Source organism: Haliotis rubra, unplaced genomic scaffold (genome assembly GCF_003918875.1).
Source record: "Haliotis rubra isolate DU_JTF1 unplaced genomic scaffold, ASM391887v1 Scf160, whole genome shotgun sequence".
NCBI lineage: Eukaryota > Metazoa > Mollusca > Gastropoda > Lepetellida > Haliotidae > Haliotis > Haliotis rubra.
This window is the reverse complement of record NW_025765559.1, coordinates 1192115-1211291: the sequence shown is the minus strand read 5'-3', so window position 1 is coordinate 1211291 and position 19177 is coordinate 1192115. Positions and strand designations below refer to the sequence as shown.

The 19177-nt window shown below is 40.5% G+C and overlaps 1 protein-coding gene across 1 annotated transcript in view; it reads left to right on the top strand.

Moving 5' to 3' along the window:
- The window catches only part of LOC124271460 (EH domain-containing protein 1-like), an 82573-nt gene that overhangs the window by 35068 nt on the left and 28328 nt on the right, over positions 1 to 19177 (top strand). The window contains 1 exon segment of the mRNA XM_046706618.1: positions 14782 to 14875. Within this exon segment, the coding sequence (XP_046562574.1) occupies positions 14782 to 14875 (94 nt within the window).

Sequence of the window (19177 nt, the reverse complement as noted above, 5' to 3'; positions counted from 1 at the left end):
TATGGTTCTCCTTCTCAGGATGACTTTGTAAATCCTCAAGAGATCACTGTAGGAAACTCATTATTGAAACCCTGACAGTGCAAGCCTGAAACATGCTACTTAGTGATCAACCACATTGCATTCTGTATTGGTACAGTTCTTCCCAAGTCTATTATTTGTTCTTTTGATATATCTGTCTTCTCAGTATGAACACTTGGCTGAAAAAAATAATTCAGAAACAAATCTACTTTTGTTGTGCATAGTTATGTAAAATTTATGCATTTTCACTCCAAAAGGATTTGTTATATTTTTAGTGCTTTATTCAATCTCTGATTTGTATTTAAGGCCAGAACCTCAGATTTCTAGACATTTGAAATTCTCAATTTTGGTGAAAACAGGATAGAGAATACATAAGCCAGTCCACCAAGTCTGCTGAAATTATGTCATGTGGTGAGGTTGTGGGTGGTTTCACTTTCAGTGTGTCACGTGAGGTCAGTGTGTCTCCTGACCATGTCATGCCTGTGAGGTTGTGGGTGGTTTCAGTGTGTCTCCTGGCCATGTCATGCTGTGAGGTTGTGGGAGGTTTGAGTGTGTCTCCTGGCCATGTCATGCCTGTGAGGTTGTGGGAGGTTTCAGTGTGTCTCCTGGCAATGTCATGCTGCTGAGGTTGTGGGAGTGGTTTCAGTGTGTCTCCTGGCCATGTCATGCTGTGAGGTTGTGGGAGGTTTCAGTGTGTCTCCTGGCCATGTCATGCTGTGAGGTTGTGGGAGGTTTCAGTGTGTCTCCTGGCCATGTCATGCTATGAGGTTGTGGGAGGTTTCAGTGTGCCTCCCTGGGAATGTCATGCTGTGAGGTGTGGGAGGTTTTGTGTGGTTTGAGGTTGTGGGAGGTTTCAGTGTGCTCCTGGCCATGCATGCTGTGAGGTTGTGGGTTTGGGAATGTGTGTTCCTGGGTTTCAGTGTGTTTCCTGGGAATGTCATGTGGTGAGGTTTGTGTGGAGGTTCTCTGTGTGTTTCCCTGGCCATGTCATGCAGGTTGTGGGAGGTTTCAGTGTGTCTCCTGGCCATGTCATGCTGTGGGGTTGTGGGAGGTTTCAATGTGTTTCCTGGGAATGTCATGTGGTGAGGTTGTGTGTGGTTTCAGTGTGTCTCCTGGCCATGTCATGCTGTGAGGTTGTGGGAGGTTTCAGTGTGTCTCCTGGCCATGCCATGCTGTGAGGTTGTGGGAGGTTTCAGTGTGTTTCCTGGCCATGTCATGCTGTGAGGTTGTGGGAGGTTTCAGTGCCTCCTGGCAATGTCATGCTTTGAGGTGGGGGTTGTCAGTGTGTCTCCTGGCCATGTCATGCTGTGAGTCTGTGTCATCTGTCAGTTACACCTGAGACTCCTGGTCAAAATGTCTCGTATTAGCAGGATATATATTGAAGGAGACACATTTAACCAATCCGGTGCCCAAGCAGCCAAAGTTGATTAGTTGGCGAGACACATTATATATAGACCAACTCTGCCGGCCCTCGCATGCATACTCATGTGTGGTGTTCTCTACTCGTTGACATTCAAGCCAACTTTCACAGACAATTTGAAATGTTTGTAACCTAAAGTGACTAATTGCCAGAATTAAATTAGGCTCTCAGCTGATTTAGGGAGATAACGGACAACATTTAGAGAAGATACTACTTTAACAGTATGTCTGAGATTGACTGATAAGTCATCAGATAAATCAAATTACAATAAAAGTCCTAATATTTACCTGATTGGTACATTCTAGCAGTGTCAATAAAAATCGTAAAGGCGACATTGGTATATCTTTCTTGCTCAGACCAATGAAACATTGAGGTAATGATATCAAGGGTCTTTTCAACATTTGTCAGCTGGTGAGCTTTTAAAATTTATTTCAATATTGAGATCAAATCTGATAGCAGTGTTTTTCAACCAAAAACTGCTTATATATGTTTTCGCTTTTGGGAAATTTAGGTTTGAAAAAGGAAACAATATTTTGTAGGCTGAACCAAAGAGAATAGTGACCTACAGACTAAACATAATTTAAGCACAATCTAATTGGAATCAGTTATTTCGAGCTTAAGCTTTGTATGATCTAATTTTTGCTGAGATCAAATCTTGTCCAAGTCATCTTGAAGGAATGGTAGTGATAGAAATTGTCACATTTGGAAGCAGTGTGACTGTTGCCGAGAACACTCTTGGACCGTTAATCATGAGAAGCTGCATGGATTCCTGGTTGCTATGTTCAGTTACATACCAGACATAAAACTATTACTGGGGATATACTCTACATGACAGGAAGATTAGGTGGACTTAAGGCTCATATTGAGTCATTGCAATACATAGAAGGCTGGTTAGGGTGGGTTTCTATGTTATACATATGACTGACAAACTGTCCAGGTGCCCTACTGCTCAAACTGAATTTGGTGATGAAGATGTTAAATGACTACGGGTATATATCTGGCATGTAAAAGAATACAGGAGGGTTTTTGAGCACAATGTTGGAGTAATTTCTTGCCCTGATGTATTTTTGTGATATTTGTAAACAGGTGTTAAGTTTTCAGTGTGTCTCTTTTGTGATGCTGGTGCACAGTGTATTCCTAGTGCAGGCAGGACACATCGTTTTCATCCAGTCATCTGTTGTGATGACATTCCAAAGAAGCTGGTCCTGAATATCTCATGCTGCGTGGTAGGAGGCAAGTGAAAGGAGGGTTTGTTGGTCACATTGCCAACTCGGGATACAGCAGTCCTCAACTGTGCGATCTGATCAGACCATCCCACCTTGTACAAGATGTTCCTCTACATTGCTGCTGTGCAAGAGGTCCCTTACCTTGCTGTTGTGCAAGATGTTACCCCACCCTGGTGCTGTGCAAGATGTTCTCCTACCTTCCCTTAAACCCGAGGCGGTGAGGTAGCCTAATGGTTAAAGCGTTGGCTCGTCGCGCCGAAGACCCAGGTTCGAATCCCCACATGGGTACAATGTGTGAAGCCCATTTCTGGTGTCCCCAGCCGTGATGTTGCTGGAATATTGCTAAAAGTGACGTAAAATCAAACTCAGTCAGTCAGTCAGTCAGTCCCTTAAACCCAGTTTTACGTGGATGCTGCTTGTAAATCTCTATGCAGCCTGATTCAGAGTTTCACTGCTGCTTCCAGAGTTGAAAATGATATGTTGAGCACTGTCATAATTTCATGTTCTAAATTAAAGTGTTAGGGGTTCCTAGATGCAAAATACAGTGTTGGAAAACCTTAGAGATTGCAGCCCCTTTGATTTCTACAGCTTCTTTCAATGCACACACTCAATCTGAACTGGCAGTTAAGGTTCTGGATCAATTTAAGACCAGCAAGGTTCTAGTCTATTTTAAGGAATTGAAATAGTAGTTTTAACTCATCCCTTACCTTTGGTTTGGCAGATTAACTTTATTTAAAAAAGAAATTAATTTATATCAAAAGCAAGTGCATAGAGTAAAGTTTCCAGAACAGATATAGGAGTGTTTTGACTCTTGTTGATAATGACTTATTTGACTTGTCTTAAAACAGCATTAGAGATTCATAGACTATTGATTCGTCCAGTAAGCATGGTGACCTTATCAGTTTCAAACCGGAACATTACCACTCAAGGAACTAAGTGTGTTTGACTTGGAATTCTGTGGAATTCTCTATGCATTGAGTATCAGTTGATGAAAGAAGCCAAGCATGTTGACTGGACAGTTTTCCTATTTGACCGATGGAGCTGATGTCAAGAGACCCATGATAACCTTAATGCAAGAATCTATTCGGCTAGCCGGTGTCTACTGTCGGGATGACACGGCGTGATCTCGCAACCGATCATTATATGGCATCAGCAAATTTCTCAACCCTCTGAAGAATACACAAGCAATCTGGTGATTCTTCTTGAACCAAGCAGCAGTGCCTTGCACTAAATGACCTCGGATTTAATTAGCAGACGTTCGTTTCTGTCTGATTTCACTACCAATGTGTTTCCACCCAGACGGCAAGAGAGCGTGGTCGGTTGGTCACACAGCGCTGTTGGTACGTCACAGACACAGCGCTGTTGGTACCCCGCATTGTGCATGTTGCATCTTCAGGCTGCGCCTGATATAGCGCTGATTACTCTCCCAATAATGAGATGGCTCAAGAATCAATTGTGGAATCTGCCTGATGTTTACAACATGGTCCATCCTGCTAGGACGGTCTGTATTAGCCTTTCTAATCGTTGTTGGTTTATGCTGGGGCTCCCTGCCAAAACAGTCTGTAGACTTTGTGAGTTAAAGTGCATGGGTGCTAGCTACCACTGGCTGGGCTCCAGGTTAGCAGAATTTACCTGATAATATATGTGTCTGCAGCAACAAATTCAATACTGCAGTAGCGGCAATAAACCATGGTCAGATTGTACAGGATTCACATGCTGGAAGGTAGACTTTCATAGCAGGGAGAATATGACATGCTTGAATTTATGGAAATATGGCTGCGTCTTTTGGCTTTTGATGCCAAGTATATTGGCATGTACACTGGCAAGTATGGCATGTATGCAGTGATTGCGCAAGAGACAACTGACGTTTGGATACTTTCATGATTTTATTATGAAATTATTTTTCTGTACGATTGCCAAATTTTTAAAAATATCTTTAGAGCGTTTTGGCTAAAAATGTCGAAGAGATTGAACTGATCTGAAACCTTGCATGCAGGTTTGTCATGAATGTGGTGTAAACTTATACAGCGGTCAAGGGACAAAGTAACACGAAATCTTGGCATGAGAAGAACAAAGGTACTGAATTCTTACTTAATGGATCACGTGGCCATGAATAGTTTTGGAAATATTTTACATTCTTTGCCTTGCCTTGACCCTTAGAGAGCAAAATGAAAATGTGATGATTCATGAATCTCATCACTAATTATTGCCTTGTGGAGGGTTTATCACGGGTTTATTATCCAACTGCTTTACTTTTGTTGTTGCTGGGCTAATCAAGAACTGGTGTATCAGATGAACAGTACGTGAGGTAATCAGATATGTATTTTGTCTACAGATGAGAAATATCTGGTGAGATTTCTCTTGTGTTGGGAGTTGTCTTTGTTCAAGATGGCTGCTTTATGTCTGGATTGTCTGAAGACTTTATCTGAGGGATATGTGTGGATGGTCTCACACTCCATCAGAGTAATGTTCCTCGGTACTTGAACCAAAGTTACAACTGTCAGTCTGTCAGGGACTGAGCAGTATGCTGAGAAGTAATATCTGGTAATGGAAAAAGTTCCTTCAGTTGTAGAAATCTGAGACTATATATGCTGGAGACAGTGTTTTTAAAACACATTTGCTATGGATCAAATCATGGATGCAACACAAAACTATGATGTGGGGTCAAATTTGGTTTAAATATCTAAGCTTATTGTAAGCATGGATCATAGGTTTCAGTATGTCATTGCATCTTGTGGATCCCATACCTGCTATTGACAGGTGTTGTGTTCTTGTCAATGACTCGTTCCATGATTTGCAAAATGGTTGATTGGTGCCATGAAAACCATTTTTATGATTGCTCATGTATTAAGTGCATAAGGTTAGATTAAAGTGACTGTTTGCCTAAAGAGGGGTTACCATATCATTATTTATCCAGTTTTAAATGGATACAATTTCAACTTATAAATCTTTGTTTAAGTAAAGTTGTGAATTTTGTGATCCTTAGCAAAGTGTGAGTAGTATATATGAATTTGCGGATAAGCACGTTCTTTTTTATTGACTTATTAATCTATGACTGTAGTATGACTCCTTTTGGAAGATAGATTTTCATGGAAGATACTGACGAGTGTCAACTTCAAAAGAAAGTCTGGCCTCCGACGCTGAACAAAGTTTTTGCTTAGTCAGCTCTTTATGTGTGAAATTGTCAACTAGCCAATCCTAGATTTGATGTAACCGAAATATTTGTTCAATATAATGAAGCCTATAAGCAGTTGTTTTCTGACGGTCAGATCCTATTGATTTAAGATTCAGTATTCCAAATGTCATAATATGACAGCAGTCTGAAAATCGCCTGGATTGAAATGGGAGTATTATATCTGTAGAACTCATGTTTGCTGCGACCAGATGTCTCTGATGCAGCATTAACTTCATGTACATTCTCCAGATTGTTTGAACAGATCATGTTTTGCTTTAGTATATTGTATTCTTGTGGTTGAACATAAAAGTGCCTCTGCAAACAAGAATCAGGTTTCATCAGATCAGCTGTAAGTTATTTTTGTCTACTAATGCTTAATGAATATTCTCGTTGAATGGACACCGAGGAACAGTGACAGACCTTGTGTGTTCTTCAGCACCGCTAGAAAATGGAGGAGTTTGAAAGGAAAAGATTAGGAAATTTTGTCCATATCTATCAGAATACCACATCATGAAAGCCATTTTTAAAAGGAAGAATATCAGAATTATAACAACTTAGTTCCCCAATGAATGTACCATTGACTATGTAACTAACAAAATATTTTGAAATATATAGATTTTTACATCTGTAAAACACCATTAAATATTGTATGGAAAGAATATGATTTTCACTTAAGTTCTTGATTTTAGGATGATGAAATATAAGTGTGCAAAGGTTAAATTTAAGCAACCCTTTATGACATTAGCTCAACTTTACAGAGATAATAAACCACAATTTCCTAAGACCAGTCTCGTTGTATCATCTGTTTCATGCGCAGTTCCCTGAACAGAATTCATAAATAAATTGCGTTGTTCCCGAGTCTTCAAGCATACTTCCAGACGGCACTTACCGGCATGAGCAGAGGATTATACTTAAAATGTTAAAAAATGCAGACTGTAGTCCAGATTGGATTGAGAGAAGGCTGGAAGTCTGATGTGTCCTCCCCATCCCACTCTATCCCAGATCCCGAGCCAAGGTGTGGGCTTATCAAAGGCCCTCTGTCTGGTGACCCTCGACCAGGAGCAAGGTGCCTGGCCATAATTAGTGAGCATCACTAGCAGACTGTTGAATAAAACAAAATTGGCGATCGGAGCATCGGAATTGTCTCTTGCTACAGTAATTTTGGCAAGCTATCAATAATTGTGTTCAGTAAACTCGTCTAGGAGGCTGCCACCAGACAGAATTATGTAAGTATAGGCAGACGCTGATGCAGTCGGGATGCAGTGACGATGCAGAGAGTGGACATAGCTACATGATGTTTCACATTCACCATTCCACCGTGTGGGGATTTACATGTATTTCAATGGATTCTGTTTCCTTCTAGTAAAGGTAAGACAGCTATTGTACAAATTTGAAATTATTTCAACCATTGTCTGCTTTTTTCTGAAAAATCATTTCATAGGAAGCATTCATTCATTATACAAAAGTAACAAATTTATTTTTCTTGTTCGTCTGGCTCAATATGTTTTCTTGTCTGGCTTGTGAGAATATTGCGAATTAGTTCCCTCATATGGATTAGTTCGCCAGTTCCACCAGCCCAGCCTCCCAAAGGATATTCTCATCCTCTTACATAATGGTCTGAAATGACAACTGCGAAGAAGATAACTGAAGGAAAAAAGATTTGATAGACGTTCTCTCCTCTTGCCCCAAGCAGAAAGCGTCTTTGAGTATGTCTGCTCACATGACATTTCTTAAAATATCCAGTATTTAGCGGTGAAATGTCGACGTGGACAGGCATCGCCTGGGTTGTCATGTAATCAACAGTGCTGCAAAGCCAGACAGCAATACTATGCTGTGTTTAAATATTTTGATAGAACGTCTGCATTTTATTACGGCTAATTAAGTGGTTGTCTAATCGATGTCTGGGTAGGGTTACATGTAGCAATTTTATGAGAATGTTTTTCGATTTTTGTAGCACATTGTGTTACATGTTATTTTTAACAATAATGGCATATTTGACTGAAATATTAGAAAGAAAACATACAGAGGCTGTAAAAGATTCTAAACTTCAAAAATGCTTATTTAATAAATGTGTGAATGAATTAAGATTTTATTGTTAATTATTATGTGATGGATAGACTGGAATGTGTCAAATGACATGTAACAGACACCCACCAGGGCAGTGTGTGAATAGGTAATGAAACCTAAGCGTTGGGTGGTATCTTTAGCTACTAACGATCTATTTGGTATCTTTAGCTACTTACGATCTATTTATGAATACACAAGGTCATGTGTCCCTTCAGACAAGTGTTTTCCAACACTTTACTTTAAATCCCAGAAGAAAATCAAGGCTTTTACCAAGAAAATCTGGAAATATTTCTATGCCATTTTATTGACAAGAACAAGCTATTGTGTGCTAGGACTCTCAGTTCTAAGTGATATTTGGTGTATTTGGGTATTTTCAGAAAGATAGTTGTCTATTTTAATCTGTAAACCTCACATGGCGATGACAATGGCAGCAGCATCGATCACGATGTTATATGGCTATAATGATGCTAAATGTCATGAAACAACACTCCCTCACTCACCCTGTATCGTTGCATGGTATTAATTTAATCACTTTTTATCATATTGACTTGCCCCTCAATTTGAACGTTTCAATTCAATCAACATTCTTTAGACATATATACTTTATCGACCTTGTACATTTTGTTTCTTCAAACCCTGTATCTGCCGATACAGATGTGATGACGAAAGCATTTCATGATGTATCTCACCCAGCTTCTAGCCATAAGGGCTGTGTGTATTCCATACTATGACTCTAACTTACTGCATGTATGTTTGCGATAACCACCATATCTCTCAAGTGGATATTTGCACTCACAATGCAAAGCAACTGTGGTTGAGACTGATGTTAATTAGCCCTGTATTTCTGAAATTTGCATACATCTATCTGTCGGTGAAATGTTAGGGAATCCCGTAGAGGATAGTGCCCAAAGAATCTGCTGAATGTGCAGTTTTATTTTCCTGCACGTTTGCTTTTGCCAAGTCATCCTGGAGAGAAGTAGATCAGCTGGAAAGATTATGAAGTGATGCTGTGATTATGTCTTAGGCATAGATTTGATAACTGAAGGAGGTTTCAGGTTTGTTGTTAAGTCGTTAACTGTCCATAATTGTATGTCCATTGTGGGGAAATGTTCACTGGCGTGTGTATCTAAGGAGATTGTGGATGAAAATGGTGTTACTTAATCCTTCCTCAGTACCAACATCAGGATGTAGATCGATTTGTTTGACTGACAGGCATTTGATCTTCTGGAATTGTCAATAGCGTTAAATAATGTCGCAGAATATGTGTGTTTTAATATTCTTGCCTCGATATCGTGATGGAGAAAGGTGGGTTCACATTGGCTTTGTCCGTGTGCCAAGTCTGGATCCATATATGAGTCCTCATCCTCCATGTTGACTTGGAAACCAAGGGAGATGAGCAGTGCTTGAAACGTAAGGGGTCCTGGTGTCTATGGATTATATTTACATTACTTTAATCCTTGCACCCTTTAAAGTAGATTTTTTAACATTTTTGGTTATAATTTTGTGTTTCATTTAATGAAGCATATTGCAGTAATCCTGGTTCTATGTTTTCTTTTATATTGTCCAGACAGGGGAACTCTCACCCCACTTGGCCACAAGAGTTGGGAAATTGATTATATATTTCATGTAAATCTGCATTGTACTTCCCAGGAGAACAAACAGGAGATAACGAACTTGGTCAGTGATGATGTGAATATCACGAGAAGTTATGATTCACAAGTTCAGTTGTATTTCCTGTTGTAGTTTTAAAAAGAAAAATTAAGATAGCATGTAATTGTTTCAGTAATAATGAGCTAGAAATAGCAGTCAGCTGTGTACTCTTTTTTCCCTAACCTATCAGTTTTCCAGTTTAGACTTTTTGCAGTAGTTCTGTTATTATGCAGTCAAACTGGTTTTTACACTTGTGTTTTCTGAAATATAGTCCCGATAAATGAATTTCCAAATTAGTTTATTACCAAATTCTATGGAGGCACAAACCCTCTATTGTACGCTGCATTAGATTCTCTGTGTGTTCTGCTGTCAAAAATCTCATTTGGCAATTTTATGTGAAGGAACAGGGTGTAACAAACTTTGTGGATATAAATGTGAAATTTGAGACCAAACTGAGCTGGAAATAGCAATCAGGTGGACATGTTTTCTCTCGATCTACCAATTATTCATTTCAATAATATAACACAAGTAGGTTTGACACAATGGCCAGAATAAATCATCAGCTCACCCTGATAATGACTGGTGTTCTTCCGCTGTGATGTTGCTTGAATATTGGCGGCATAAAAACCACACTCACTCACTCACAATGATCCTAGGTTTGTCAATACCATCCCTGTTCTCATGGGTTTCATATTGGTCAAGATGACACACCATGTTGGAATAGCTCACTCACTCACTCACTCACTCACTCACTCACTCACATGCTTCTTTAGAAATGTCTTATGCATCATTAACTTACAGGAAATGAAGGCTTGCAAACCCTGGAAAAACAGCATTTCTTTAAATGTATTGTGGAATTTAGTAAGTCTGCCTTTATGGAAGCTGCATTATAATCAGGTTGGACAAGGGGCTTCGAGTTGATCAGAACATTCACTGGTACAAGGATAGAACACGGTACTTGCCCCTTATTTTAGTTTGTTGTTTAACACTTCACCCAGTAATTTGGCGGCAGTCTGTAAATAATTGAGTCTGGACCAGACAATCCAGTGATCAACATCACGAGCATTGATCTTCGTAATTGGGATACAATGACATGTGCCATTCAAGTCAGCGAGTCTTACCACCCGATCACGTCGTCTCTTATGACAAGTATGGGTTGCTGAAGACCATTTCTTTTTTGGATCTTTACGGATCCTGCAGTTGGGTCTTCTGTAAGGATGGAGTGAAGGAAGCAGACACAGTCTGGACTGTAATATTCAGTAATGGGGATATGCAGGAGGGATTACTGTCTCCTACGTTGTTATTTATCATTGACACATTTCCATAGGATTAGAGTGGGCAACTTTGATCAGAGTTCATCGCCTCATGTTGAGTAACTTGAGCATAAATAACAACAGTCTTGTTGATTATTTTGACATTTTCAAAGAGCACATGTAAGATTCAGTTTTCAATAAAAACTTATATAAGAGACAGCTGATATTTCTTTTCTGCATTGTTTGTCTTATTCCGTGATTACACATGAGTTAACATTTATTTCTACCTGGATTGTAACAAAATGTTAGTTCACTTCTTTCTGAAATGAGGATCATTTCAAAGACATTTTGATTTTATTATGTTTTATTTGGTCACATTCACAATTGTCTGAGATAGTTGATACTGTTCCAATGTGCTTGTAAATACAGCATGCCTGAATGCTGGACAAGGGGACTTTGTTGATTACATGGAGTAGTGCTCATAAGGTCAATCACTGGTATGTCAGGTCCAGACTACTGTATTAAAGGCCACCTTCACAGCTGGAATATTGCTGAGTGGGCCATGGAACACCAAAACTATATATAGTATATACTTAACTGATTTTAGTAACTGCGAGCTATCAGGTCCACATATTGGCCACCCATGAAGATCTGGGTTAGAACTGATCTTTGGTAACCCATGCTTGTCGTAAGAGGCGACTAGTGGGATTAGGTGGTCAGGCTCGCTGACTTGGTTGGCACATGTCATCGGTTCCCAATTGTGCAGACTGATGCTCATGCTGTTGATCACTGGATTGTCTGGTCCAGACTCAAGTATGAAGAACATTTAGTAAGAGTGATTCACAAGGTCAGTAAGAATCCTGGAGACACCATTGTTTGAGAAAGAGATATTGACTGCTGGGTAACAGCTGTGGTCAAGATGTGATACAGGGCCTTGACTTCATTGATCCAAAGTCAATATAAGTGGTTCACTGGTCACGAGGGGGGGCATGGGTTGATGTACCCTCGATGATTGTTTATGTTCTGCTTGAGTGATATCATGTGTTATACGCCCATGTAACACTATATCACAAACAATGTTTTTGCCCATGTAACGGGTTGTTCTGCTTGAAAGCTATCACATATTATACACCCATGTAAAGACCATTCTGGAAGAGATAAGACATGTTTTCACCCTTACAACAGACTCTTCTGATTGAGTGATATCACACTTTAAAATTTACATCGGGATAGGGGAACCCAATGTCAACCATTCAGGGATTACCTAATTTCATTTTCTCCAGGGGCGAGACGCTCTTTCCTGTCACCTGACAGACTTGGTGTGGTAGTATGTATCCAGTGGATGGTTAATGCGCACACTATCAGATGCTGGCGCCTTGCCTCATTACACCAGGCAGGTTTTCAGGGTCTGTCTCAGACATTACCTGGGAAACCATGTTGCTGACACCCAGACCTTCGAACTGACTCAATGTCAAGTCTAGGAAACAGGTGTCCCAATTGTATAGGCCACCAAACCTGCATCTTCATACAACCTGGAACACAATCACTGAACACAATCACGCGAGGATGTTGGTAACTCAACCGACATGCAGACTTTGAGTTACCGACATCCTCGCGCGATTTTAAAAATGCTTATTCTTCAACACATAGACATTAATAAGCAAATTCAGTGCATTGAATGTATTTGCATCATCAAGGTTTATCAGTGTGTTAAATAATTTTGATTGTATACACGTGGAAGACTGCTAATTCGAGGGAAATAATCGCCAAGCGATCTTACCTGCCGCCATGTTGGGATGTTGGTAACACACATTACCAGCATCACCTTAGGTACAGTGACAGTGATGTACTGAAATACTGGCTCATAGTTACATTATGCCCAAACTCACTCATGCTCTGTAGCACCCCGGGTCTATAGTCTCCCTTACCTGACTGTTGTACCTCAAGCCTGTAGTCTCCCTTACCTGACTGTTATACCTCAAGTCTATAGTCTCCTTTACCTGACTGTTGTACCTCAAGTCTGTAGTCTCCTTTACCTGACTGTCTCCTTTACCTGACTGTTATACCTCAAGTCTGTAGTCTCCCTTACCTGACTGTTATACCTCAAGTCTGTAGTCTCCTTTACCTGACTGTTATACCTCAAGTCTATAGTCTCCCTTACCTGACTGTTGTACCTCAAGTCTGTAGTCTCCCTTACCTGACTGTTATACCTCAAGTCTATAGTCTCCTTACCTGACTGTTATACCTCAAGTCTGTAGTCTCCCTTACCTGACTGTTATACCTCAAGTCTATAGTCTCCTTTACCTGACTGTTGTACCTCAAGTCTATAGTCTCCTTTACCTGACTGTTGTACCTCAAGTCTGTAGTCTCCCTTACCTGACTGTTGTACCTCAAGTCTGTAGTCTCCCTTACCTGACTGTTATACCTCAAGTCTGTAGTCTCCTTTACCTGACTGTTATACCTCAAGTCTGTAGTCTCCCTTACCTGACTGTTATACCTCAAGCCTGTAGTCTCCCTTACCTGACTGTTGTACCTCACCTCAAGCCTGTAGTCTCCTTTACCTGACTGTTATACCTCAAGTCTGTAGTCTCCCTTACCTGACTGTTATACCTCTCAAGCCTGTAGTCTCCTTACCTGACTGTTATACCTCAAGCCTATAGTCTCTGTAGTCTCCCCTTACCTGACTGTTGTACCTCAAGCCTGTAGTCCTGTCTCCTGTTACCTGACTGTTGTACCTCAAGTCTGTAGTCTCCCTTACTACCTGACTGTTATACCTCAAGCCTGTAGTCTCCTTTACCTGACTGTTGTACCTCAAGCCTGTAGTCTCCTTTACCTGACTGTTGTACCTCAAGTCTGTAGTCTCCCTTACCTGACTGTTATACCTCAAGTCTGTAGTCTCCTTTACCTGACTGTTGTACCTCAAGTCTGTAGTCTCCCTTACCTGACTGTTGTACCTCAAGTCTGTAGTCTCCCTTACCTGACTGTTGTACCTCAAGTCTGTAGTCTCCCTTTACCTGACTGTTATACCTCAAGCCTGTAGTCTCCTTTACCTGACTGTTATACCTCAAGTCTGTAGTCTCCCTTACCTGACTGTTATACCTCAAGTCTGTAGTCTCCTTTACCTGACTGTTATACCTCAAGTCTGTAGTCTCCCTTACCTGACTGTTGTACCTCAAGTCTGTAGTCTCCTTTACCTGACTGTTATACCTCAAGTCTGTAGTCTCCTTTACCTGACTGTTATACCTCAAGTCTGTAGTCTCCCTTACCTGACTGTTATACCTCAAGTCTGTGGTCCCCTTTCCTGGGTCTGTAGCACCCTGAGTTTCGTCCCTTTTACTAACTCTGTAGTTTCCTGGTAGTCGGGAAGGAGAGTGGTTAAAGTGTTTGCTAATCACACTGAATCTCTGGGTTTAATCCCCATGAGTCGACAATGTATGACGCCCAAGGCAGGTTTACCCAGTCTTCAGACGGCTGGAATATTCTTAAAAGCAGCACTGTACTCACGCACCTTTTGTATTTGTAGTTCCCCCAATCTATACCACCCCCCGCCACCCCACCACCCCCCCTCCCGCCAATGGCCCAGTGGTTCCTTTAAGAATCTTAAGTATTGATCAGATTTCATCATTCAAAGCTAAAACAGGTTTTTGCAATGTTTAGCATTAACTCTGCATGATTCTTTGACCTTTGAAAAGGGATATGGTAACTAGCCAGGGCTATGTGAAATATTTCACCATTTGAATTTCAAACTATTAACAATTTTAGAACATAAGATGAGTAGCGTAATGAAGTATGTAAGTCCATTACGTAGACATAAATGATTGCCACACTGATCAAGGACAGTGTTTAGTTCATATGGCCTTTGAAAATGTCGCATCTATATATGTATTTATCATGGCTTTTTTTTTTTTTCCACTTCATTCTTCCAGCTCTGATATTGTAATAGTTTTCTTCAGAATCTCATTTCATCTTCAGGTATGTGGAAGAACATGTCCAGAAAACAGGGGTTGCCATAGAGACGCAAGGATTCACATTCATTACAAGTGGTCGCAAAAGAGAGTCTCTCACGGTGAGGATGTTTGTCTCTTTGTGTTTTAGGTAACGGTAAACATGTGCTGAGGTATATTAGGTCAACTGCTATTTCACAGGACATCAGTACCGAGGGTCACATGATGTGGTAAACTATTGGCTAATTGGTTTTCTTGTGTGTTTCATAGGGAGATGAGACTACTCGGAATGAGGACGTTTTGTGCCACTTTTGGCAATATTCCCTCTTTATCATGATGTGCAACTGCATATCATGTTTGAGCACATTTTCTCAGGTTTCAGGTAGAGTAATTCTATAGGGATGTTTTATGGTTAATGCTGCATTCAGCAATATTCCAGCCATATGTGCCTCTAAATCATTTAATCTGGTCAAGACAATCCAGTGATTGATACGGTGATCCATCTGTACCCAAAAAACTTTGGAGTCTACTGGACCGATATCATTTCCATAGTTCTTATTGTTCATGGCACTAGCAAAGCTCACATGACCAAAAGACTCTGTACAAGACGAGGGCTTCCACTAGTGGCTAAAGTCACACACTGTCAGGTACAATCAAACTGGTCACCTAACCTACCACCCACTTCATGAAGTCATTTCAGCATAGGTTGCAGGGTAGAGGGTTAAAATTCGAACCCAGAATCCCATGGGGTAATGGTTTTATAAATGAAGCCTGCTTGAACACATGGGGAGGGTTTAACAGAGAGATAGATATGTAGTTTAGGTATACACTCAGCATGTAGAAAACTTGTGTTCCATTTGCCACCTGGGTATGTGTGGAACCCATTCCTTGTCCTTGTCATGACACAGACTCCTGTTTATGATGGACCAACAACTCCCTCACTCTTGAAATTCATCCTGTGATTATTAACAGGTAGTTAACATTGGGCCGAGTTGTTATTCGGCTTCTTATAGCAGTATATAACAACCCCAAAACATTCCTACACAATTATTAAATGATAGGGCCTTATGAAAGATTATTATTGCCTAAATTTATCACTATTAATTTTAAGCAGATGAAAGGTATCATGACTAAACTTACATTGATTTGAGACAGGGCCTAGATTTATCAAGCTCTCTTAGCACTAAGATAGTCGTAAGTTAATGTTAATGTATGGCACTTATGACTATCTTAGCTAAAGAGAGCTTTGAAAATCTAGGCCTTGGATGCCAACTCTGACACATTTCAACCAGTTTTTGTATAGGGACAGCTATTAACACAGTTGCCTCCCTTTGTTGCAAGGATCCTGTGATCATGGGTTTTAATTAAAGGTTTCCCTGATTTTAATCTTTAACATATAAAAATCATGTATTTTACCAAAAGAAATTAAATTCTTAACATGTGCATCACTGCGGGCTGTTTTAAAGACCCTGGTATGATTCCCCAGATGGGTACAATGTGTGAAGCCCATTTCTTTTTGGGGTATTGTTTTAAGAGGTGTAAAACCATACTCACTTAAAGTTACTGAGACAAAGCAGGGCTGTATTTGCCTCTTGATGCCAGTAGGCTGGACCCTGGCTATCTGAAGCACTGCATTACAACACCAGCTTAAAGGTTAGCAAGTGTTTAAAGTTGGACATGTGATGAACTGATGAAGCACAAATTGACTTTTGCATGTGCATAAATTCATGAATGTCCCATGTGGAATTACAGAAGTTCAAACTTGGCATGGGGACCCTGGGGTCTCTCACAAGTCTGAGAGTCGCATCCCTGACCCATGCCAACCATAAACAGCTACAAGCTTTCTGATGCAGCTGATTTCAAGAACACTCACTCCAGGATCTGCTGGTCATGGATTGAAACCCCAGACTGAACCCAATTGTCTTGTTTGTCTGGCCCCCCAGACTCTTGCTGCAGGGTTTCCAAGTGAGATGACCAGATGCAACAGCACATAATGGCAACGTGTTGTCATATAGTCAGTGTTCGCTGCAGGGTTTCCAAGTGAGATATGCAGTCAGTGTTAACGCATATAGTCAGTGTTAAGCTGCAGGGTTTCCAAAGATGACCAGATGCAACAGCATAATGGCAGCGATGTTGTCATATAGTCAGTGTTATGCAACCTGCGTATTTGACGCACCAATCATCTCAAATACGCAGTGAATTTAGAAGCTTGCTGTCATTGTGGACGCAATGCTACTGGGCCTTTAGTTCAGATAATCTGAACTTTTAAGACTAAATGTTTGCCAGTTAACTGCTCAGTGCTGATTAAATACCTGACCTGCCTTACGTTGTTTTTGGCGATATTAAACAATCACAGCTGATGTCTTGATGAAAGTCGGGCGGTGGGGTAGCCTAGTGGTTAAAGTGTTGGCTCGTCATGCCGAAGACCCGGGTTCGAATCCCTACATGGGTACAATGTGTGAAGCCCATTTCTGGTGTTCCCCGCCGTGATGTTGCTGGAATATTGCTAAAAGCGGCGTAAAACCAAACTCAGTCAGTCAGTCAGTCTTGATGAAAGTTCCAAACTGGCGTTGACTCCCCAAAACACGTCCCTGACTCCCTCTCATGACACCAGGGAGTCATGATGAGTACCAAATATTTATGCCTAGGGCAAACACTGATATAGTTTATATATACCGTACTGTGCTTTGTTAAACCCTACACAGGTGATGATACACCTGTAACCTTGTAACGGCCATTCCTCCTGCACGTGCAGCTTCTGTCTGAGAAAACTACTGCATTAAACCAAATCTGTCAAAGTATGACCGTTTTCCTCTCCAAACTCAAATTGAGGTTAAGGAGGTTGACAAGTATGTTTCCAGCCATGCTGTACGAATTTAGAAAAAGGTGACATTAAAAAAATATAACATCCAGCATTGCTTTCTTTGTTGAGCTGTGTTCAAATAAAGGTTACATTTCTTTATTGTGTTCCGATGGTTGCTTTCCAGTTAGCTTGTGGAGATTGAAATATGAATCAAGAGAGATTTGTTCAGCTGAATCAAAAAACTTCTTTTAACTTTAAGTACTTTAAGATGGTTAGTGAGTGGGGAAAAGAAAATGCTTGTGTGTTTATTGCAAGATGTGAAGTATTTACTTAGTAACATGTAAATGTATAAATTTACCTTTTAGAAGGCTTTGTGAGAGGTTTTCAATGGCAGGAGAATTTGGTCAGTTGATATTTATAGAATTAAACGATACTTCAATTTTGTTTGGTTTTTGTAATTTTATCAATGAAGTTTTCTTCGGCCTTTTTTCCTTCAGAGGAGTGATAAAGCACATTAAAGAAACTATTTTTGTATTCTTCTTATTGTTGATTTTGGAATTGTGTCAGTTGAGTCCTTAAACTTAAATGCTATTAAGTGTTGCCTGTGACTTGGTGAGGAGTGTCACAGTGTTTCCTGTCTGGCTTCCTAGACCCGTGAAGTGTGCTGGTTGTTACAGTGAGCCCACACCTGTCTGGTGGTGCACTCACTCACCCCAGGACGCATCCATCTTGTTAAGGCCAAGTGCAGCAGCAACAGCCTCAGGTCCCAGGTCATCACTTGTCATCATGTGTATCAAGTTTGTGGTTTCTCGGGTTACAACTGACAACAATCTGTCTGACTTAATGTGTTTCATTGATCATGATTAGAATAAAAAAAATATTGTTTAAGTTTCCGGCCTTTCTTGTTTAGATTGCTAGCTTATGAATGTAGTGGTATCTATAATATATTATAGTCTTTTAGTAAAGGTGCACAATTCACTTGGCAGAGTTGTGGCCCTTTGCTGATGTAGGATCTGATGATCTTGGATTTGACTGTCAGATTCACCTGACCTGCGAACATACGGGTTAGAATGGGTCTTCAGCAACCCAGGCATGTCGTTAGAGGCGATCAGGTGGTCAGGATTGCTGACTTGGTTGACACATCATATCCCATTTGAGTAGATCAATGCTCATGCTGTTGATCACTGGATCAAGTCCAGACTTGATTATTTATAGCTGGAAGATTGCCGAGTGAGGCAAAAAACAAAACAATATGTTATATTCAGATTTTATGATGATTGGTTTGTTAGAAGTGGTCAATGATCCAAGTCAGGTCAAATCAGATTCCACGCATTAGAGGGAAATCAGGACTACAGGATGGTGGGTTCAGTAAAGCTAATGATGCTGACAGCTAAGAGAGATCTGTTTACAGCTTGAAACCCCAGTTCTTCAAACTAAGCTGTGGGTACAGAATAGATATAGTAGACAATATTGACCCCCATCCCTTGCTCCATACTTAACCTACCTTAAGGATATTGCCCCATCCCATACACTGAGGGCTCACTACACCAAGGCCTATTTACCCTGGATAAAAGATATTTAGTTCCCTGCAGACAGAGGACATGTTTACCATGTCATGACC